Source organism: Cornus florida, unplaced genomic scaffold (genome assembly GCF_030987335.1).
Source record: "Cornus florida cultivar Cherokee Brave unplaced genomic scaffold, ASM3098733v1 CherokeeBrave_3.0.0_Hap2_Chr02, whole genome shotgun sequence".
Taxonomy (NCBI): Eukaryota; Viridiplantae; Streptophyta; class Magnoliopsida; order Cornales; family Cornaceae; genus Cornus; species Cornus florida.
In genome coordinates, this window is record NW_026775572.1 from 64,755,535 (window position 1) to 64,780,738 (window position 25,204).

The following is a 25,204-nucleotide window of genomic DNA, read 5'->3' on the forward strand; positions in this document are numbered from 1 at the left end:
AGGCCAAGCCAGTGAGGACGCTGGGTCCCAAGGGGGTGGGTGGGGGAGGGTCCTGGCATTTATATGTTTGCCCTTAACCATGCAGACGCGTTTTGAGGAAAACCGTGAGCACCAAGAGGAGAGTGTGGAAAGTGGACAATATCTACACGGTTTGGGCGGGTCATGAGAGTCTGATAACCGTCTTTTCTTAATAAATTTTCTCACAATTTTTATCCGTTAATAGTTAGTATTTGCAATGGTTGTCCAAGCCAATTTTGTGCGAAGACATTATATAGCTGAAAACATTTCCTAATATCAAGGCTTCCTTGTTTCAAATATTGTTCCAGGTAATGAAAGACAATTTTTTTTTTTTGATAAGTAAGAAGTAAATAAAAAGGCGTTCAAAAGGGGAACGCGTCCCAATTACAAAAGTGGAACTGGGGACTAAGGCCCCATAAAGAATCCAAGAAAATAATTAAATCATCGGAAGAGAAGTAAGAACTCCTCTTGACATAATTAAAAAGAGAGCGAATAATAAAAGTTTCAGCGTCACTGTAGACGACTCCTTCCCTTCGAACATTCTGCTATTTCTCTTCTTCTAGATGCACCACCAAACGCAATGTGGGACAACTCTCCAGTAATTGCATACATCTCTTCTCACACGACATCCTCTCCAAGCATGAATCAAATCCTTAGAAGAATGTGGCATTACCCAACGCATGCCATGCAACCCATGAATAAGATTCCAATAGTCGTGCTCCACAGGGCAACAATCGTGTGCTACGGGGCAATGTATAACAATGAAAGACAATTACTGTTAGAAAATTTCCCCAATATATTCTCATACCTCTCTAAGTTGTTTCCTGAGGTTGAAGATAACTCATAATGAGGATTGGAACATTACTTACCGAAGGAATCACACTCAAATATTTCCTCTTTAGAATTTTTCCAAATACTTAAACATATTACCAGCAGTTGTTTCTTGAAAATGAGAATGCCTGGAGCAGACTAGACAAACTTTTGGCCAGGGATGGAGCCAGGATTCCATTTCACTGGGGGTACAGTGTACTTGATTGGAAAAAAAATTCCACTAACATGACAAATATAGACTGTTCAACTCAGAAGGCAAACAAGAAAAAAAAAATTATTGCAAAAGAATCAAGGATTAGTATAAGAAAGATAAACACTTTGACAAGTATAAGAATCAAAATATTGATTGATAATATTTCCATTGAATACAATTACCACTGTTCTTGATGGGTCTTAGTATTTTTGTAAGGGAATCAAAGGAATTTGAAGAGTAAAAGAGAAGAAAGAAAAAATTAAGAGAGATTTTTAGCAATGATTTTTTTTCTTTTTGTTTGTGGTGGGGGGAGGGCATTATGTAAAATTTCTCATATACATTTACATAAAAAGGAAAAGTCAATATATGTATATTGGAATTGGACCAGGCTGGGCCAGGGGTTCTTATATACATGTACATAAAAAGAAAATTTCTATATGTATACTGGGCCGTGCCGGTCCGGGTGCCCCTCCGGTGGGGAGCCTACATTGGGCTCCATCCCTGCTTTTGGCTGTAATAAAGTTGAGCTATACTGCACTATAGAGCGTATTGGATTTCCAATCATGGAGTCGATGCCTTTGGCAAAAATAATAGTCATCATCAAATGTTAAATTATAATACTTATTTCATTTTGGAAGTCTTCATTTCTATGTTTGTATTACTTTTGTTGTCCACGCTCACAAGATCCTAGTTAGAGTCTCTGCAATAAAAAGGTATGGGCATAGAGGCTGAAAAAAAGAAAAAGAAAAAAAAAAAAAGACTGTGTCTTGAAATGGTGAAATGATCCTATGCTTTCGAAAGAGACTTATGTTGAATATAATTTTGTTCCCTGAGATGTTTAAATGATTCAAACCATCAGTATAACTGATTACTTTTACCTTCTTTTGTCCTTGGAATTCATCATTTCACCTGTTATTTTTGCTTCTTTTTTGTTGGTCTTGAGTAGCATCTCACAGCATGCAGTCCCAAGTTAACAACCAAGGGCAACCACTTTCCATTCCAACAGAGACCAATCAGACTCGAGCTTGCCAAAAAATATTATCCCGGAACATTCAAAATAATCTTGGATCAACTGGAGTACAAGGTTCCTCTAGTTCAACATCTGCATTGTCTCCTGTTGGCATTATGAATCAGACTTCCATACCAAATGTTGTTTGCCAGAATTCCAACTTGCAGAACATTCAGAACTTGTCTGGGGCCTCTCAGAACTCGTTAGGAAATTCAATGGTGCAAGGGGTGCCTTCCAATGTTTTCCCCAATTATCAGAGGCAGATGCAACGGCAACAAGTTGTTACCGAACAGCAACAACAACAGTCTCAGAATCAGCCCCAATATCTTTATCAGCAACAATTACAGCAACGGCTTTTGAAGCAGAACTTCCAGCAACAGCAGCAGCAACAACAGAACCTATTGCAATCATCTCAGTTGCAAGCTTCTCAGCAATCTGTTAAGCAGCCTTCTGTCATGCAAACAGCTCCACTGCCTGGCCTTCAACAGAACCAGCAGTCTTCAGTTCAACAATCAACACAACCTGTGCTTCAGCCGCAACATCCACAATCTGTAATTAGGCAACAACAGCAGCCACAACAGTCTTCCTTTATTAATCAACATCAAGTGTCGGTGCAGCAGCAGCTGATGGGGCATCAGCCAAATGCTACAAACATGCAACAGAACCAGCAAACTGGTCAACGAAACAGCATTCCTGATATGCAGCAGCAACAACAGCAGCGGCAGAGGTTGCTAAGCCAGCAGAATAAAATTTTGAACCTGCAGCAGCAGCAGCAACAGCAACAGTTAACGAGTCAGCAAAATGACCTCCTAAATATGGACCATCAACAGTTGGGCCCTCAAAGTAATGTTAGTGGGCTACAGCAGCAACAAATGTTTCCAACTCAGTCTGGTAACTCCAGCATGCAGACTAATGAGCACTCCGTACACATGTTACAACAGGCTAAGGTTCCAGTGCATCAACAAACCCAGCAGAGTGCGACTACATTGTTGCCAACCCGGGGTAATCAGTTGCAAGCACAACCACCACAGCAGCAATTCATGGCACAGATTCAATCACAGCCGGTCAAGTTGCAACAGCAATTAGGTTTGCAGCAACAGCCAACTCCATTCCAACAAGATATGCAGCAAAGGCGTCAAACATCAGGTCCCTTGCTTCAATCGCAAAATGTGATTGACCAACAGAATCAGCTATTTCAATCACAAAGAGCCGTGCCTGAGCCACCATTATGTATGTCATCTTCCATCAGTTATGCAACTTTTAATATGTTCCTTTACCCTGTTACTCCCCATGTTTCTGTGCTCTTATGGTATTCACATTTCATATTTTGACCATTCGTGTACTCATTCTTAGATATTGCTATTCTTCTACATTTCTGATTCTCTCAATTTAAGAGTAGCTTAAGATTAATCTTCTTTTTTTTATCTTTTCTATTTTTTTTTTTTTTTTGTACAAGTACATGCAAATTGTTGCTTACAAATTGAAGAGTACCTTTTAGATTAATCTTCTTTGTTTTTCATATGAGTAGATGTAAATTAATTAGCAATAATAGATGGTTAGATATTCCGAAGAGTATTATGTTTGTGATTTAGATGTATGACGTTAACCAAATTACATGTGTATATTTGCACGATCCACCGCCTCCATCCCTCCACCATCACCACTGCTAACCCCACCTCTCTTTCTCTCCAACCCCCCCCCCCCCCCCCCCCCTCCTTCTCCCTCCCTCTCGGTAACTGCTCAAACTACACGTGACACTGTTCACCATTTTCAACTTATTCTAGATTGTATCCTCTGGCCCGTGAAGAAACCATTCTAAGCTTCGCTTCTAGGAGTGCAACCAGATTCAATATTCCGGTTGTTGCGAAGTGTTAACAGCCATCTACTCCAAAAGCTTAAGTTGTTATAGATGGTGTAACTTAAATATTTATATCCTTCAACACGCCCCCTCACGTGAAGCCTTCTTTTTGGTCCAACACGTGTTTTTCAATTTTTTTTTAATTAGGGTGACGGTGAGATTTGAACTCGAGACCCTTGTCTCTGATACCACTTGTTGGATCAGGCTATGCCATCTCATCTAAAAGCCAATTGGTGTCCAATGAGGGTAAGACATGCCTTTTATGGCATTCAATCCAGGCCCACCCATGCAAGGAGCGGCATTGTGTGCTACCTTGCCAACAATCCCTCCCTCACGCGATGAGGCTCTTGAGAATCGAACCCATGATCTTTGGCCCTGATACTATGTTAACAACCATCTACTCCAAAAGCTTAAGCTGTTAGAGAGGGTGTAACTTAAATATTTATATCCTTCAACACGAAGAACCACTGCAATCCCAATAGAAAGCCCACAAAATTGATTCAAATCGATAAACCAATTGGGTTGAGTTCAATCGGTGGTTCAAAAGCCTAAGTATGGAAAGGAACTAGACCCTAGTTGGTGGTTCGAAGCTCCTCCAGTAGAATTAAGCCCACCACGCGTTTGTTGAAATTGAGTTGACACCGTGGTATATCTCGTGGTAAGTTAATTAGCTTGAAAACCCTCAATCTTTTAATTTCCGGATCATAATAAAAGAACTTAGATGGATGGTGAAAACACATTCGCAATAAAATATTTTACCGGTATGGATTGTACCAATTGGTGCAAATGGTTCTTCGTATAATGAGGAGGAAATATAGACATAGTTGCTTGGTGTAGTCGTCTAATATCCAAATAAATTTTACCTCAGGAGTCAGAATCTACTAGAGCCAAATGTTCTCCGACTTGTACCGTATTAAAATGCAGTCATGCTGACCACCATCATCGCCAATTTGATACCCCAAATGAACCGAATATTTTTGGGCCAAATATATATTTCAGTGCCCCGAGATTATATATACATTTATATATTTTCACTCAAAAATTACTTCTGCTCTTTGTTCAACTTCTAATCAAACCTTTGCAATAACTTTTCGCAACACTTTGATAAGCTTAGTCCTCTCTTTATCACTGACATAATTCTAACAGCAAAATTACAGCTCATGGGTTGTTGGCATGTTGCTCACTACCCAAAATAGCCTTATTTTATCTGTAAAACTCTACTCCAAGCCGTCATCAACCCTAATCCTTTTTCTTTCTTTGGCCTTTACTTTAATACCAGAACTCAATGATTAATTTCCGTTCAAATTGCCAAGAGCCACTTTCTAAAATTCAAGCCGCCAGTCACTTAAAAATCCAAGCCAATTTTAACCTCCTTCTAGTTCCAAACACCTTAACTTTCCTTGGTACTTTAAAAAACCCTAAAACTAGAAAATTTCCATAATTTAGCCAACATAAACCTAGTTGTATGGAGCAATATTTTATGTTTTCTAGTACTGTATTGCATCATTATATGTATATAATAGTTTACACCCATAAATCTTTGTTTGACGAGTTTTTGACCTGAGCAACCAACTATTGTATAGCTTGTGCGTGTTAAGTCTCCCATTTTTATGGAATCAGATCTTAAGCATGCTAATATATATATATTTTTTTAAAATTTTAAATCGTGGACAGATTATTAGTTAGCTAAGATGTACACATGCTTATGTTTGTTGTGTCCTTTGGATTCCACAGCTCAGACTGGAAATGTGAATGGTGGAGATTGGCAAGAAGAGGCATATCAGAAGGTAATGTATTGTGGGTTTTTATTATATCATCTATTTAATAATTGTAATTCACTGTTGATATTGGGAATTGAAATTCATTGAAATCCAGATGATAAAAGTAATATGGGTTAATTACAACAGATCATGGTTGCTCGTGTAATATAAAAAGTAGCAAGAAGCTTTGAAAAAAATTGACGAAGGCATCAAAATAAGACAAATAAAAGAAGTGCACCATGAATCACTAGGCATCAAAATAAGACAAATAAAAGAAGTGCACCATGAATCACTTTGAGTTGCTATGTGAATGCTTATTGATTCTTTAATTTATACTTTAAATTGACTTTGGGGGTGAACAGGTCTTATCTATTTTCGGGTTTCATCTTTCCATTTGGTTGATTATAGACAACAATCATAGTAAAGAATATAAAAGCAATCAACAAGCACACAGAACACACAATTTTTTGCATGGAAAACTCAAACAGGAAAAAAATCATGGAACCTGGTTTAGAGCACACAAATCTACCATGAAGAAAAAGAGTACAACCTTCACAGGTTGACCCAATCATGTCCTTCAATCCCTTCAGAATCACCTAGCATCACCATAATTGATTTACCTGCTATTTACAGTGTTGTCCATCCAATCCAAACTTCAGTCTGCTCGAAATCACGAGTCCATTGCTCTCCATGTCAACCCTATTACCTCCTCACCAATTTGCTTTTCTTCACTAGTGATATGTTTATACAATCTCTCAGAGTAACATCCGAAACAATGAATTAGATAGGCGTTCTGATTTAGGCGATTGATGTGGCAGACTTCAAACTTAATTTAGTTAAAGTTCCATGCTTCAAATTATGATCACACAGTTTACAACTAATGGGTATTCTTATTTTTTGTTCTATCTAAATCATATGAGGAGAAGCTTTTGAATGATTTGGAAAGAATGTGCTAGTTCTGTTCCTCCCCCTCAGAGGTTGTATTCACTCACTGATGTAGGACAAATGAGCAGCCTCGAATATTTGAAAACAAATAAGAGTTATTGTTGAAAGTTCAAATGAATAGAATTGGGGTTCAAGAGGTGTTGGTAGAAAGAAAGGATTGAAAACAACAAACACCTATTGGAATCACACCAACAGGGCCTAGGCATCACACCTAGAGAAGGCCTCACGCCCTCATAATTTGTGAATCACTCACAAAGAAATCTCAAAGATATTTTTATTCATTCATTGACTGCCTCAGGAAGTTTACATCGTACCCTTCGGAAATCAAAAGTTGACTCTATTGCATAATAAAAGTAATCACCCCGTAATTGAGGTAATCAATATTTGACTCTAGGATTATCCCATAATTGAGGTAATCAATATTTGACTTTAGCATAACAAAAGTAATTACTAACTAAGAAGCACGGACACGAATACGACGCTACACGGATACGGCGACACGGCAAATCCTAAAAAATTAGGACATGGACACGGCAAATAAGAAATATATTTTCTATATATATATGATGTTGTACTTTAAGAAATTAATAGTAATATTATTTTTTACAATCTCATAATTGAAAAAAAAAAAAAAAAAAAAAAAAAGGGGATTTTGCTGGAAAAAAGAAAGAATGATAGAAAGAGGATTAAGAAAGAGAAGGGGGAAAAAAAAAAAAAAAAAAAAAAAAAAAAGGGAAAAAAACAAAGAGACAGAGTACTGGGGTTTTGTTAGAAAAAGAAAGGTAAGAATCTATAGAAGAGAAAAAAGTTCATGGGGAATAGAGGAAAAAGGAAAAAGAGACAAAAAGAAATTTATTGTGAAAGGACGAAAAAAAAAAGTATTTAGGGTTTGTGAAGAACAAGAAGAAAGAAAAGGGGACGATGAAGAATAAGAGAAAAATGAGGAGAAAGAGGGGAGAGAGATAGAGAGACCAGTCACCTGTAGCAAAGCTTGGTTGGTGGGACAGCAAGAGAGTCAAAAGGATCGTGCAAGGGGGCGAACCTTTAAACTAAAATATAAGAATAAATATCTAATTGTTTGAATATAAAATTGTTTTATGAAACAAGAAGTTTTAAGTAATTATGTAATTAAACAACTCCTAATATTTACACTTAAACTCAACATTGTTTCTAAAACCTTCTTAAAAATCCCCAAAGAGTGGGACACGCATGTTGGACATGTATCCATGGCGTGTTGGTAGCGTGTCCATGGCGTGTTTGCATATTCGAAGAAATATAAAATATGTGGACACGTATTTTGGTGTGTCCGACACGTGTCGGGGCGTGTCCGACGTGTGTCGGTGTCCAACACAAATTCTTTGCCCTTTTAGTCGTGTCCGTGCTTCTTAGATTACTACTGAGTGATGCAATTTGATCGTAATTGATGCAAGCTACCATAATTATGTAATTTGACCAAATCCCCCCAGTTATGCAAGACTCCAAGTGGACCCCCTATCATCTAGCATGTGCCGAATTAAGGCTTGAGCCTTACGACATTCCTTTTTGCGCCTTTTGTATATCCTTAAAGATGCATGCCATTGATCTCTATCACTCACCTACCTCACATATTTTTATGTATCTTACCCATTACGAGTCATATAATGGTGTATATTTAATTTTCCTAGAACCCCGGTTGGTTTAGACTTTTTTCAATTTGATTCAAATTCGGAAACTTTGCAAATAATGCTCTAAGCAAGTGTTTTTTTTTTTTTTTCGGTAAGTTAATTGATGCAGGATAGATAGGCTTGTCATAACTTTGATTTAGAACTAGAAAGAAAGAAGGTATGAGAATGAGATGAGGCTAAAAGAAAAGAGGTGAGAAGACAGATGAAACGGGACGAAAATATAGATTGAAAGAGATAGGGTAGAGAGACTGAGTGATGGGGAATGAGATATGATTGCACACGAGTTGCACATGCTACAACATTACTTTTGGAGAAGAGGGAAAGAGAAATAAATCTAGGGATTTTAGTAAATTGGAGTTTTTATTTATGCTTATAGTTATTTTTGTTAATGTTTGAATTTTAAGGTTATTTTGGTATTTTTATGTTTTGGGTTTTGCTTAATAATTTGCCTATGTAAAGGCTCGTACATCAGACAATTTAGCTTTGGATTATTGAATTGTTATCGTGAGTTTGTGAACTCTCTCTGTCTTTTCTTCCCCCTCATTATTCTTGCTTTTCTCATTCCCTATGTGAAGTAAACAGAAAAAAAAGAGAAAGAAGTCTTCTTACAACAGTAAGTAAGAAAGACTGGAGTTACTCCAATCACCGTCGAAGCCTAGATTTCTAAAGGGAAATCCAGGAAAAGCCTTGATTTCTTTCTCGATGATCAAAGCATTTGGAAAAGAAGGGATGGTATTCAAAGCCTTCTGGTGGGAAGGTTTGACCGAGATGTTGGGGGTTGTGCGAGAATGGAAGATTGGGCTTTGAGGACTTGGAAGGTTCTGCAGGTGTGTTGATATCTCCGTTGCCGGATTCTCTCTTTCTGTTCAGACTGCTTTCTCATACTGAGGTGATTAGGGTGTTGAGGGAAGGCAAACGGACTTGGGGAGAAGCTGAGTTACGACTGGATGTGTGGTCCTTCTGTGTTGGGTGTTGTGGTATTCTTAAGGAAAAAAAGGTGAAGAGAGTGATGGTGTTCGCTTTGCCGTTGCATCTGTGGTCGTATGCTCTGTTTGAATTGATTGGCAACACTTGTGGGGGGTTCAGGAAGGTTGAAGCAGATGAAAGGAAGGATGCGAGCAAGGTTATTATTTATGTTGACGATGATGGCGTCGTCCTGGAGTGGATCCTAGTGAACGACGAACGGCTCTGTTACAGGGTGTATTTGGCGGTTGAGAGGTTCCCAGATGTATCCCAAAAACATGTGGCCGACCCATTCATTTGGGAAAAAGTCAAGGATGACGATGATGATAATGATGATACGGTCGCTGCATGACCTTCATGCATGATGAATAAAACTTGCTTACTTTAAAGCTTTTATTTTTTTATGCCTTTTTTTGTTTTTGGCTTATTCTTTAATTTTGAGATATAAATAACAGAAAATTCTGTTGACGTGGAAAAGGAAAAGCATGTAGGGAAAATTTTTCTTATATATTACATTTTCAATTTTGTGCAAGGGGTAAATTATCAAAATTATTTGTGTCTGAAATTATTAAAATTATACCTCCGCAGATCAAGGCCATGAAGGAGATGTATTTACGAGACTTAAATGAGGTGGACCAGAAATTGGCTGTAAGATTGCTCCAGGTAGTTATCCTTCTACATCTCGTGAATTTAATTTCCTCATGTAACTTTTAAAGGGGTCTATACCTTTTAAATTATGATAGTAGGGTTAATCTCTGATGGGGGTGGGATCTAGGGTTCGTAAGAGTGTGGTGTCCCTGTGGAAAGTTTTGTTATACTATCTGGACATGGCCTCAAATTAAAGAATTAATGAACTGTTATGACTTCCCATATCATTACACTTATGATCTTACGTTGATTCTCTTCCTCAGCCACAAAAGAAAGAGCAATATGATAGGCTAAAAGTGCTTAAGACTTCGTTGGAGCGCCATATATCACTCTTACAGGTTTCGAAGACCAATATTCCACCTGTCTCTAAGGACAAGCTGGATTCTATTGAGAAGCAAATAATTAGCTTTCTTAATTCAATGCTTTCGAAGCATGGCCCTGCACATAAACAGGAGCAACTTCCCCCGTCTCATATGCATTCCATGCAGCAAACACAACAGCCACGATCTCAAGTTACTCAATTGCAGCCACTTGAAAACCAAATGAATCCCCAGATGCAATCGATGAACTTACAGGGTTCTGTAGGAACATTGCAGCAGAACAATGCGACGAGTTTGCAGCATAATTCTTTGTCTTCCTCTTCTGCAGATTCAAGTGCACCGCATAATACAACAAATTCAGTGCAGCATAGCTCTAGTATGGATTCAGGTCAAGGGAATGCAGTGAAATCATTACAGCAGGTTTCTGTGGGATCTCTACAACAAAATCCTGTTGGTACTTCCCAACAGGTAACCATTAATTCCTTATCATCACATAGTGGGAATGCACTGCAGCTGAACATTAATCCACTACAATCAAATTCCAATATTCTTCAAAGCCAGCATCTGAAGCAGCAACAGGAACAGCAGATGCTACAGGGCCAAGAATTGAAACAACAGTTACAACAACGCCAGATGCAGAAGCAATTGATGCACAAACAGCAGTTACTGCAACGTCAGCAGCAGTGGCAGCAAACAAAGCAGCAGCCTGCACAGTTTCAGACACACCAAATGTCACAGCTTCATCAGATGGATGAAGTAAATGACTTGAAGATGAGACAGCAGATGGGGGTTAAATCAGGATTGTTTCAGCAACATCACCCAGCAGGCCAGCGCTCAGCTGATCAGCATCAACAGTTGATGTCAGGAGCTTCATTACCAGTTTCCTCACCACAACTCCTTCAGGCTGCATCTCCTCAGATTCCTCCGCATCCTTCACCACAGATTGACCAGCTAAATGTGTTAACATCTCTTACAAAAGCTGGAACACCTGTGCAATCTGCAAATTCACCCTTTGTTGTCCCATCTCCTTCAACTCCCCTGGCTCCATTCCAAATGCCTGAGGAGTCTGAAAAAGTTAACCCTTGTGTGTCATCACTCTCCGGTGCTGGAAATATTGGAAGTCAACCAACAACTGGTGTACTAGCACCATCCCAATCCCTTGCCATTGGCACTCCTGGGTTTTCAGCCTCGCCTTTGCTTGAAGAGTTCACCAGTCCAGATGGCCATCATATTAATGCCTCTACAATTTCCGGCAAATCAAGTGTTGCAGAACATGCTCTTGAACTCTTAATTAAAGTGGTTAGTTTGGTTTTTTTTCCACTATTTATTGGTGATACATAATTATATATTCTGGATGAACTGCAGTTGAAGGTTGTTTCCTTTGTATGTGAGTGATCAAATTTGCAATTGCATTCATTTTCAGGTAAAGTCGGTGTCAGCAAAAACATTGAGCGCATCAGTTGATGACATTGGCTCAGTTGTCAGTATGATTGATAGAACAGCAGGAGCAGCACCAGGTAATGGGTCTAGAGCTGCAATTGGTGAAGATTTTGTTGCCACGACAAAATGTCGTCTACTGGCAAGAAATTTTATCAGGCAAGATGGAACTACTGGAACAAGGAAAATGAGGCGCTACACAAGTGCAATGCCCTTAAATGGTGCACCTTCTACTGGCATAATGATTGATGGTTTCAAGCAGTTGACTGGTTCAGAAGTGTCTGACTTGGAGCTGACTGCAACATCTAATGTCAAGAGGCGTAGAATTGAGGTGACATTTCTTCTGGAATATTCTTACATAAGAAAATAAATTATTTTTGGAAGTGGACTATGTTTAAATGTAGAATTCATAATATAGAACTTTGTGGGCTTTTTGGAGGACCAATAGTGACATGCACTCTAATCTAATGTTTTTGTGTGTTTCCTCCTTTAATCATGTATTTTGCATGATTCGAGCCATTTTATTACTTTGTCTATCATACTACGCAACCCAATTTAACGCACTCATGTTCATTACCTGAACCTCAAAAGACCCAAAAAAGTCTCATCATCTAAGGAAACCTTTTTGTATTGTAACAACGTTTAAGCTGTAGTATGAATGAAAAGGAAGTGTTTATAATTTTTACTATTTTCTAATGATATCTAATAACTGCTCTTCCGAGGAAGAGGGCGTGGTCCACAACAAGGGTTATTCTAGGGAAAGGAAAAAACCAAAATTAACAGGATGAAGATATAATAGCATGTGGTTTAATTGAAGTTATGGTGTTGGATTTTGTTGCTATACGCAGTAGGATTAAGGCTAGGTTAAGCGAGTTTGAGAATTTATGGCTCTATGCTTCTACTAGATTTGATGGTTGTGGATTTGACTTCATTTAGCTAATTCAAATGGAATTATTAACTTTGATTCTCTCTAGGTTTAATTATCTCTTGTATTTTATGTTGTTGAAATTATAGAGAAATTTGTATATTTCATCTTAATATGTTCACATCTTGTACAAGTATATATAAGAAAGAGGGAAAACTATATAAGGAAAAAAATGTAAAACAAAACCCTACAATTTGCTCCTAATCTGCTCCTAACTTGCAACAATCATAATAATGAAATCCCTAAAATAAAGGAACTAACTTACCGCAGTCAATTGTTTTTTATAAGTAAAATTTCATTAAAAGCGCTCAAGAGGGGAGCACGCCCAAAAGGATACACAAGACGCCAAAGGCGACAACTAAAGCTTCAAGCTATCAACAAAGTCCAAAAAATGCCCCAAAGATTTGCAATTATGCCTATTCACCCAAAAAAATAAGTATTCGGTTTACTATATTTGAGAATCCAAATAGGAGTCTCCACCCCTTCAAAGGATCTCCTATTTCTCTCACACCACAAACCCCACCATAAGCAAAGGGGAATGGCCCTCCAAACATCCCTGGCCCGGCTCTCCACTTGACACCCTCTCCAAGCCTCAATCATATCCGCTGTGGATCTTGGGAACACCCAAGACATACCAAACACAACCAAGAACAGAGCCCAAACATCCCTCACCACTGGGCAGTGAAGAAGAAGGTGATTCACTGTTTCCTGTGTCTTCTTGCACATACAACAGCAGTTGACCATGATCTGCTGTCTCTCCCTTAGATTGTCAGGATTAAGAATGCTACCGTGAGCGGCACACCATACAAAGAAGGCCACCTTCAAGGGAGCTTTGGACTTCCAAATTGCCTTCCATGGGAAGGAATGACCTGGGATCTCTACAAGACTATAATAAAAAGATCTAACCTCAAGCACTCCTCTAGGTGTGCCCACCTAAACCATCTCATCCATCCCCAACCCCCTCCACCACCTGTCTGTACAATAAAGCTAAGAACTCAGCTACCTCCGCAACCATAAGAATCAAATCCCTAAATAAAAGGAGCTAAATATGGCAGCAACTATAGAAAGTCTAATACTGGATGGTCTGCTATTTATACAACTAATACTAGGTTAATATTAGCTTTCACAGTAACATCTTCCAACATATGTGAATATAACCGTTCATTAAATAAATATTGTCAAGAAGAAAATATTACCTATCTAGACTATAGCTTGGAAGAAAACTGCATTGGACAATTTTGGTGGGCTCTATGTACGTGTGTGCACGTTTCATGATATCAGGAATCAAAAATGAATAATCTAGTATCTTAATTTAATTTATTTTTTCTATTCTATACTCAGACTGCAGACCCTTTTTCTTTTCCCAGTAAGGTTACTTAGACTTCAGACTTGCCTAGGAAAATGTTACATTATTCCCATTGACACCAGTAGTATGTGTGTAATTGGAGGACATGGTTACTGTAGTCGTGTGTGTGAGTGAGAGTGCTATGTGGTTTAGCCTTACAAGCCTATTGTGGGTGTATTTTTTTTTTGGCAATTATTATTAACCTCTTGTTGTTTTTTCAATTGAAAGAAAATCATTATATTTAAGAAAAAAAAAAGTCTTTATGACTAGCAAGATAATTATAGTAGCTTTTGGTAGTCATTGGTATATATGTTTCTGCGTATAAATTATTAATAAAAGAAACGACTATTTTGGTGTCATTAAATAATTATGGGGTTGTTGTATAGTTCATGTCATTCTACACAGCAATCTTACGGGATGGCTTCATCATCCCACCAGAAGATTATTTTTTTGGAAGGTAGCAGAAAATTATTTATTAAAATATTGAAGGTGATTTTGGTTTTGATCTAATTTTGAGTTGTGTGCTGTATCTTCTTTAGTTTCCTAATTGTTTGGTATGAGGACTCTTCCTACAATATCTTTGTGAAAAGTGAACATGAATTTTCCTTTTTACTGCTGAGAACTTTCAAATTTGAACCGATTTCCATCTTAGAATTGTCAACTTTGAGGTGAAGTGCTCATGTAGGTTCTTCAGTGTAAAGAAATAACGCGTCACCTGTTACAGGCTAATCATGCCCTTCTGGAAGAAATAAGGGAGATTAATCAGCAACTTATAGATACAGTGGTAGATATCAGTGATGAAGATGCTGATCCAACTATAGCAGCAGCTGCTGCTGCAGCTGAAGGGGGTGGCGAAGGAACCATTGTTAAGTGCTCCTTCAATGCTGTGGCTATCAGCGGAAACTTGAAGTCACAGTATGCTTCTTCACAACTGGTAAGGTTTCAGACCTCTAATCTGAATGTAGTTTATCACTATTCTCTTTTCTTTCCTTTTTGTATTTACTTTGTGTTCTATATATATGCAGTCCCCAATTCGGCCGTTGCGTTTAATTGTTCCCAAAAACTATCCAAATTGCTCACCGTTATTCCTAGACAAGTTTTCAGTTGAAGTTAGGTAAGGACACGTAGCATGCCTTTCATTTATACCTATTGTTATTTATTTCCGCATATGCTTATGCCATTTTCCCCCTTTTTTAGCAAAACTTGCATTTTAATTTTATCTTTTCCCTTTAACCTATCAATAGCACCTATTATCTTCAAAAAATTTCCTTCAATAATAGTTCCACTTCTTAATTTGTGCCCACATTTCAGTTTCCCTTTTATCATAATTCTTAGTGTTTTTAATAAGAATTAAAAAATGGAAATTCAGTTGGTTTAGATAACACAATAGAAATGTTATTTTGGAAACACAATGGGAATGACGAAAAAATGGTAAACCATGTTTGGAAGCATAAAGTAAAATGTATGAATGCATGAAGGTTATAAGTGGTTGGTTTCCACATTGCTAAGTGGGGTCGGCCAAGTGGCGTTAACATAATACAATGGTCTTAAGTGCCCCCCACCCCCACAAAAGGGGAAAAAAGAAAGAAAAAAAGAAAAGAAAGAAATCATATTACAGTAATGATATCAATAATATTATTTAAATAAGGGTAAAGTGCAAAAAAATCCTGAAATATGTTCGAATTTGCACTTGAAGTATATTTTATGAATAATACCCCATGAACTATTACATTTTGTTTCAAAATGCCTCAATGCCTAGACTATTTTTCATTAAATGACCATAATGCCCTTTTTTATTGAATTACACTTAAATCTATTTTTCTTGTTGAAAAAAATTATGAAACAAATTCACACTAATTCGAAGACATATTCTCCATTAAATTTGCATAAATTTACCTTAAATTTTTGAAATTAATTGTTTAAATAAAAATCTTAAGTAGAAATTTTTTAAAATAGATATATATATATAGATGTAATTTCTTAATTTTTCATAAATATATTGCATAAAAAAGAAGGTTTTTTATTTATTTAAATAATTTAATAATTTTTCATGAATATATTGTATAAAAAAAAAGAAGGTATTTTTTTACGGTAAAAAAGTTTGAATTGAATATAATAAGTTTTATTATAAGTAATAAAATTATTAATAATAAGTTAATATTTTAGAAAATGGTAGTTACAAATTTATATATTTTTTTCCATTTTTATGATAAATTGATACTAATTATAAAATTAAGGTACATAGTGTAATTAATATTTAGATAAGAGAAAAGATAATAAAACTAATTTAATAAGAAATGACAATTTAATGAGAAAGGGTAAAATAGTCTTTTGCAATGATTTTTGTCTTTAATTGCAATAAATCAATAGTTCAGGGGGGCAATTTGTAGCTCAAGGAGGTTTTTTGCATTTTACCCATTTAATAATAACTACATCCACTATTTACATACCTAATCCTTCAAATAAAGGGGACCTCGCTAAGGTCCTCCACTATTCTCTATAAGAAGTCCTGACAAGTAAAATGGTCAAGGAAGGATGACAAGAGCCTAGCACTTAGAAACTCCGAGTACCCCTCACTCTCGAGAAGACTATGAAACCCCAAACCGAGTGGGTAACTAGTGTGTTGGGCTTTGTCTTCTCTGTTTGTTATTAACCCTAGCCACAAGAGATCTGTTACACACCAACAATATTCACCAAACAGCAGTCACCACACAACGACGGCGACCACCACACAACTGTTACACATTTGGCGCTCAAAGGCTCCTCTCAAGGTGGCCTTCTTTGCTTGGACCTCTGTTTTGGGAAAGATTTTAACCCAAGATAACTTGAGAAGGAGAAATCAGGTGGTGGTCAATCGTTGTTACATGTGCCTCCGAGATGAGGAATCAGTAGATCACCTTCTTTTCACTGCACCGTGGCCAATGAATGTTGGGATTTGATGCTTGGTCGATTTGGGATTCTCTAGGTGATGCCTGGATCCGCTAGAGGGTTGATGGAGGCTTGGAGAGGTTGTTCTGTGGGGGCTCATATTCGAGATGCTTGGAGGGCTACACCTCTTTGTGTTTGGTGGTGTTTATGGCTTGAGAGGTATAGGAGATACTTTGATGGGAAGGAGTTGCCCATTTCTATTCTTAAATTCTATATTCTTTCCACTCTTTTTTGTTGGGTTTCAGGGAGAAATTATAGATCTTTGGAGGAGTTTGTCATTTTTTTGGCCTCTTTGAAGGCTTGAGGCTCTTGCTAGCCTTTTGTATTTCTATTGGGTTTCGCTCCCCTTTTGAGCGCTTTCTATACAATTTTACTTATCAAAAAAAAAAAAAAAAAAACAATATTTGACGATGTCTGCAATATAATGGAGACAACGATCTGCAATACAACGGCAACAGCCACCTTTGGCAACCGCACGATAACAACGATGATGAAACTCTATGTAATTCTATGATGGTGAGAGATGTACTCTTGCCAGCAACAACGATCAACGGTGATAACACTGACGATTGTCACTAGAATCTCACTTTGGTACCATGTTGGAATTAGTGTTGAAAAAGAAGGAAACAGAGAAGACTATGTTTGGGAAATTTTCAGAGAGGTTACTGATCACTTCTCATCTTATAACAAAAATAGTGTTAAAGTAAAATGACCAACGTGCCCTGATATGAAATACAAAAAAATAAAATAATTCTATATTCAGTCTAACAAAGCGCAAATTTGTTTTTGGTTTGCATTTTTCTTTTGGTAGGTATCTGTTTTGCAACTAATGGTAAATTGAATAACACTGATGCTTTTGCTCCTTCCCTATATATTTCCACTTTTTTTTTTTTTTTTTTGTCTCTGTAATGCTGTGTGTGTGAGTGAGCAAGTTAAAATAATTTTTACACACACATTGTAATGCTGTGTGTGTGATGTAGCCCTTTGGGCTCTTTGTGCCATGGATGTAGGCCCTAGTGGCTGAACCACGTCATATCCTTGTGTTCTTCATTTTCTATTTCTCTCTTCAATTTTAACGAAAATAATTTTTGTGATTCTAATTATTTATACTCCTTAATCAATCCACACATTGTGTGGGTCAGGTCAGTTGTTGCTGTAAAATGTTCACTATTCTATATTATTGTAGCAATTTTTTGCTGTATATTTATGACTTGGAATTGATAAATTTTAGACTCAATACATGTGAAACTCATTGATGGAATAAGAGCTCTTTTACTACTTAGAATTTATTACATGTGTACTAAACCATTTTCAGTTGTGTATTCAAATCTCTAATCATTTCTGAATTGTATCATTCTTCATAAGTGATGGAATAGTTCAGTGTCTACATCTAACTTCAAATATACGGATGAACCTCCTTAAAGAATTTGTTTTGTGTACTAATCCATTTTCACTTGTGTATTCAAGTCTCTAACCATTTCTGAATTGTATCAGTCTTCATAAGGGATGGAATACTTCAGTTTCTACATCTAACTTCGAATATTGGGATGAAACTTTTTTCTTTGTTTTTTTCCGTGTTTTCATTGTTGAACCATTTGGCTTTGATGAAACTATGAACCGTAACCCTAGGCTCAGCCTAGTTTACGTAGATCAAATCCACTTGTGGGAAAAAGATTTACAACTAAATTAATCAGATTCTAAACTAAAGAATTCCCTAGTTACTTCTGACCCACTAATGCAGATAATCCAACAGATCTCTGTCACTGCCGGTCACGAATCCGCTTCTCCTTTAGCACAATAATCTTCATGACTGGTGCCATCCAATCTTTGTGTCGTGTACACAGTGTCGGTATTGTTAATTCCTTGAAGCAATAGGATTTTGAAGTTGCACTCCATATTCTAAAACATTCCCAGCCCTAATTGCGTTTATGCTCACTTAGGTTTTATAGAGTTCTGAGACTGAAAGAGATTAGGATTGCGAGTGTTTCGATTTTAGTTAGGAACTGAATTTTGTTGAGTTTGATCAATCAAAAGGAATTTGAAACTAGTGCAAACTGGTTTGTTAGAGAACTGTATTAGTTTGCTCTTACCGGAAGGAAGAGAATTAGTTTGGGTATTAAACAACTCTTTAATTGAAGAGCTTAACATATAACAAGCTAAGCCTAATCACTATCATCACCTAAACCAGTGACACAGGGAGATTGAGAGGAGATACTTCTCTGAACAAATGCAGCCAGTCAAAGCAATTTCTGAAACTAGTAAACAAAGCTGGTTTGCAGTCTGACCGGCCTGGTCTTGTCCAAATATATATATATATATATATATATATATTAGGATTTATCAGGCGTTGTGAGTAATAGAGAATTTTCAAACTAGTGCAAACTGACAAGGAGCCTCAAGGCATCTTGCCTGGCAAACTTGTAGAGTTCATCAATAGGATTTCTTGTTGTTCGCTTCTCTAAATCCTCTGAAATTGTATGCATATGTGCCCCATCTAGGGAGTATTCAGATGACTTTACCATAAATATCGGAAAAAAACAAAAAAAAAAAACCACCCTCTTTTTTCTTTTTTGTGCATTAGTTCTGGCTGCATCTAAACATAAATGAATCCTCTTTATTTCTGATGTAAATTGGATTGGTCATGTTTGCTTTGGCAGCAAGGAGTATGAAGATCTTTCGGTAAAGGCAGAGTCAAGATTTATCATCTCTCTCCGGAGCCTTCCACAACCCATGTCACTTAGGGAGATAGCAAGGACTTGGGATGTTTGTGCACGTGCTGTTATTTCAGAGCACGCGCAGCAGAGTGGTGGAGGGAGCTTCAGCTCAAAATACGGGACTTGGGAGTACTGCGTGAGTGCTGCATGATCATATTGGAATTTCACATTATCCTGGTGCAGAATTTCGTCAGAGTCAGCTGTGACTATACCTGTACTTTTTGGATCCGAATTGTGTATAATTGGGGTTGTGGACCAAAATGTTCTTGTCACTTTTGTTTTATAGGAAGTTATACACGCTCATATCAAATGTCTTATCATATGTTATAAACTGTGTAGAGTCCTACACAGGTTGCGAGAAACCGAATTTGTCTATATGGATTTTTGTGGAATTATTTTGGTGGTAATTCCAGGAGTTCTGAATATCAGTTCTAAAAGTTTTATTTATTTATTTTAATGTTTTCTGACTCCTTTATATTTAAGGAACAACTATGAATGCCTTCTTTGTTTCTGGTTAAATATTTGGTTCAATATCTTGTCACCTGGGAAAAAAAAAAATTAATGTACAGTGAACTCTGATTTTCTTTCAGTCACATAGATCATGTCTTGTCATTTCTTCATTTAATTGAATATTATTTGGATTTTGCTCAATCTGAGTTTTTTTATTACTTGAAGCATAAGTCAAATAACAATGTACATGTTGTATTCAACACAATTGGACACAGAACTGCCCTTTCAATATTGGTTTTTCTTCTAAGGAACTTCACTTCGAATAGCCAAAATTCGTACTTTACATTAAAACGGTATAGTGGCTTCAAAGGTTAGATTTTTGTTTTTTCTTGTTCTATTATATTTATTTGTTTTCTCGAATGACGGGAACATATTAATTATTGTTTATTTTACTGATATTAATGGGGTACATCGACACTTTATAAATAGTCGGTGGCATATAAACATGAGAATTTTCAAGAAAATTAATTTCATTAGACATACATGTAAAGTAAATAGAATAAAATTAAAATTAGTAAACACAAAAGAGTATGATTCACCAAATTTTCAGAAATCAAATCATATCAAATAAGGATTTAACAAAAAATCAAAGGGCGGATGAAATTGTCAATGAACAATGGAATAGGCTAATATTTGGGTGGGCTGATTACTAGTAATAATTTTTTTTTTGGTTGGGTTAAAATTGGCTGTAGTAATTTTTTTTTTTTTTTGTGGACTCGAGAGTCGAGCCCACCAAAGCCCACCTCTAGATCCGCTTTTGTAAAAAATTAAGAAACATATCAAAGAGTAACCAAAGAACCCCACACTTTCCCAACCGGTCGGACTTCGCTGAGTAAAATAAATTCAACCGCTATCATGTTTTTGAAAGTTTTATCTTACATCAATCCATGAATTTGAGTTTCATGTATATCTTTGGTTGGAAAATATACGACTCGTTCTTTTATAAGATATTTTCCCACACTTCTTTTTCAAAATTCATTTTGATCCAAATTTTTTTTCTTTAACACCTAAAAATCACAGCTCATCATTTGGGGCATGACTAAACTTCAAATGAAAAAAAAAAATTTTGCTGGTCATTTTTTAATGAATGATGATACTTCCACCAAAGCTACTGTATCTGATTGGTCATTAATACATAAATAAGAAAGTAAATACCGTTAATGACAGAGCTACTTTTAGGGTTTTTTTTCTTTTGGTTAACCCAAAGTATCTGAGAAGGCACGAATCCGAGGGCCCCTCAACAACCTTCTAATCCCCGAAGATCCGGAAGGGAGCCTTCCCACCCGGACTGAATAAGTCATTGCAGGGACAGTAAAGACTAATTACAAAGAACACCCAATAGGGACTCGAACCATGGACCTTGAACTTGCAAAACACCAAAGTACAGCCAGCCGGAAGTGGGTTACTTTTTTGGTTTCTTGACATGCAGAAATTAACAAATTTCATTTGCTACTTCCAACTAGTATTAGAATAGTTGCAAAAATTAGTAACACGTCATAATATGAAGTATGAAACAAAACTAGTTTAAAATTGAAATCTACAATTGACCTTAATTCTAATTTCAAACCATAAATTTTATATTTCTATCCAGGGGCAGAGTCAGTATTTTAATTCAAGGGGGCGCAGTTTAATATATATATATATATATATATATATTTAAAAAAAAAAAAAGCACATCATTTTTAAGTGCAAAAAAAAGAATGTTAAGAACTAGGAGTCAAAAAATAATAAGAAGAAGAAGAAAGAAAGAAAGAAAAGGGGAAGAAAATGAGAAATTTTAAAGAAAAAAAAAATAGAGTTTGAGTAAAGAAGGAAAATTTAACTTTTTTTTTTTTAAGGAAATCAGAGGAATATTAAGAGCAAAATAAAAAGGAAAGAAAAATTTAGAAGACAAACCAAGCAACAATTACAAAACACGACAAAAAAAATAAATAAATAAACACATTACACAATCGGTACAAAGATTTAAACGTGGTTCGACAAAGCCTACGTCCATGGTGGAAATCCGGCCAAAGTCTTCACGTGTAAAATAAAAAATTACAAGTTTCATCCCTCACTCTATTTCTACAATTTTTTGTCTCTTGATGATCACACTCCAAACCCCAAGCAACCTTATATATCATGTTACAAGATAGTACTAATTAGAGTCAACGACCCATGAGTAAAAATGAATAAAAAAAAAGAAGGGATTTTTACATATAAATGGGCTTAGGGGCCTATATTTACTCATTGATTGAGTCAAAGTAGTATATTTTCAAAAAAAATGTGTTTGACCTAAAAGAGACATGGCACATGATTTTTTACTGTTTAAAGTTTGTGTTGCCTAAAATTCCCTTCTCCCTATTTTCAGTGTTCCCTAAAATGCTCTTCTCCATATTTTAATACATTTACCTTATTGCAGCCCTAACCCTCACTCATAATCCCATTCGTGTAGCCCTCTCTCTCTCCCCCTCTCTATAATAGCGATCAACCCTAACCCTCACTCATAATCCCATTCGTGCAGCCCTCTCTCTCTCCCCCTCTCTGTAATAGCGATAAGCCCTAACCCTCACCCATAATCCCATTCGTGCAAAGCCCTCTCTTTCTCTCCCTCTATCTAACAGCGATTTAAGCATAGCCCTAACCCTCATTTGTGCACCCTCTCTCTCCCCTTCTCTGTAACCCAGTGAAACAGCATCCCTACTTCTCCACTTCCTTTGGGTGGATCTCCCCCTTCTTTTGGGTCGCTGTGTTTCTATGAACTGGTAAGTACTATCTCTCTCTCTCTCTCTCACACACACACACACACACATGTTTTGGGTGGATCTCCCCCTACCCGTTTTGAGCACCTTTTGGTTTAAGTAATTTGTTCAATTGATTGTATGCTTGAACTTTGATCCTCAGAGTTTACAATTTAAGGTAATGTACATGTGTCAATTGGTATCAAATTTATGTCATAAAGATAATTCAAAATTACTTCAAACTATAGCTCCATTGAATCAAGATTTTAGACATTATAGATAGTTCAATTTAGTTCCTGAATTAAGAATTTTTAATTATTTTTATGTATATTAATACTTAAAAACGCTTCTACAGATTTCAATCTGTTTCATTTGGTTCTGACACATTTATCTATCAGCTCAATCATCCGGACAAAAGAAACCATTCATGTTAGTGCCGATTACATCAACTGTGCATTTGTGTGTGTTCTTTGGCACAAAGATCAGAGGGAGACATTTAGTGGGGAACAACTAATTCCTTTCATCAATGATGTTAATTAAGAATATATTGGTCTTGCATGATAAGTTAGTTCAGTTTAGGGTAACCCAAAACATATAAAACAAAGATGCCTCTCTATTGTGATGTGATGTGCATTGCCATGACCGACTTTTGCATCAAACTGTCGAATGACGCCTATTCTAAACTATAACATGCAAACTAAGTTGCCAAACAGAACCCATCAACAAATGACTTGGACTACATATATCATATTGGATTATTATTAGTTCTTTCTACCAAACAGAGTTGTGATGCCAAAATAAAGTGAGATGTGATGTCAAACTACCGAATGCCTCTTTGTTGTGAAGTGATTTTATTCCATTCCCCCTCCCCCCCCCCCCCCCCCCCCCAAAAAAAAAAAAAAAAGAGTGCATTTCAAAGATGATTCCCTTTCTTGTAATGTAATGTGGCTTTCTATGACTGATGACAATCAAACAAAACACGGAGATATAACATATTTGGCTATTAGCATTGGTAATTGCTTAAGCCATGAACAAATAGAAACAAAAGATGTCTTTACTTACTAGCTACAAATACCATCTTCTCACCATCTCCTTCTATCCAAAGAAAATTCTCCATCAACTAACCAAAGTCCTCTTTAGTAGTTGCTCGATCCTTTAATTATTAGGGATTTTTACATATAAATGGGCTTAGGGGGGCATATTTACTCATTGATTGAGTCAAAGTCCTATATTTTCAAAATGTGTTTGACCTAAAAGATGACATGGCACATGAATTTTTACTGTTTAAAGTTTGTGTTGCCTAAAATACCCTTCTTCCTATTTTCTAGAGAGTTAGGGGAAAGATTCAATAGGATGATTGTTAGGGACGTTTATTCTTCTTCCAGAATTTACATTCAATTTTGAAATATATATTATGAATTAAGTTGAATTTTACCAACTGAAATTTAGTGACTTTAGTTATTAAAATTACACTCAGGATAAATTTAAAACAATCAATGATTTAGAAGAAAATAAATAAATAAATAAAAATCCCGGTTAAGCAATTGTACAAGTGAAAAAGATGGACAGGCCCAACTAACCCCGATCAGTTTTAGAGGCTCACTTGGAGACCAATTAAGGCCCAAGTTTAAATAACCGTTTTGAGACTCAACTAAAGAAACTTCTTCTTACAATTCAATTATGCTTTCACTTTGAAAATGTTAAAAGATTTAGATTTGTGGAATTGAAGAATTTTGTTTTTATTAATGTGTTTTTTCTCTAATTATGTTTATTTGTGGGTCAGTTCAATTTGGGCGCTTAATTGGTAATTGATTGTGTGTTTGAAATTTGAATGTCCTAGAATTTATTATTTTTTTATTATTTTTTTTTTTTTTTTGTGGGTAATGAGCATGGTGAAATTTCTCTCACTTCTCAATGTTTCTGTAGCTATATAATTACCCACATGTTTTTTTTCCTTTTATCTGTTCCATTGGGTTAAGTGATGTTTTATATATGATCCCTATAAGTGTGTTTTACCTATCATTAACGTACTTATTCGGATTAATTCTGAGGAATGTGTATTGAATTAATGAATTAGGAATATATGAGTACTCCCAAGTACCTAAGTAAGCTAGCAGATTTCAGAGTGAATATTTTCAACATGTAATCTATAGAAATGCAAATTAGAAAATTTAAATTAGATTGTTATGTGATTTTGAAGACTTTAGTAGTGGAAGGTAGGTGGCTATATGATAGCAAGACACGTACTCTAAGTAATTTTATTTTCTTTTCTGCTGCTAAATGTTTGCTTGGTAAGGTCTCTAAATTATATTATTTAATTATGATCTTTATTTGTTTTATATTTCATTATTTTTTTGAACTTTATAGTTAGGTTTTTTTATTTTATTTAACTAATGAGTCGATTTTCAAAACAGTT

At 36.2% G+C, this 25,204-nt stretch overlaps 1 protein-coding gene across 2 annotated transcripts in view; it reads left to right on the forward strand.

The window, feature by feature from the left end:
• LOC132295164 (mediator of RNA polymerase II transcription subunit 15a-like) overlaps window positions 1-20,015 on the forward strand; it is a 35,679-nt gene extending 15,664 nt beyond the window's left edge. For both annotated transcript variants that reach the window (XM_059793309.1, XM_059793310.1), the window contains exons 5-12: window positions 1,989-3,281; window positions 5,644-5,696; window positions 9,830-9,904; window positions 10,153-11,508; window positions 11,633-11,977; window positions 14,641-14,850; window positions 14,942-15,030; window positions 19,502-20,015. In XM_059793309.1, coding sequence (XP_059649292.1) covers window positions 1,989-3,281; window positions 5,644-5,696; window positions 9,830-9,904; window positions 10,153-11,508; window positions 11,633-11,977; window positions 14,641-14,850; window positions 14,942-15,030; window positions 19,502-19,709 — 3,629 coding nt within the window. In that variant the 3' untranslated portion in view covers window positions 19,710-20,015. The remainder of the gene's footprint in view (window positions 1-1,988; window positions 3,282-5,643; window positions 5,697-9,829; window positions 9,905-10,152; window positions 11,509-11,632; window positions 11,978-14,640; window positions 14,851-14,941; window positions 15,031-19,501) is intronic.
• Window positions 20,016-25,204: the final 5,189 nt, after the last annotated feature.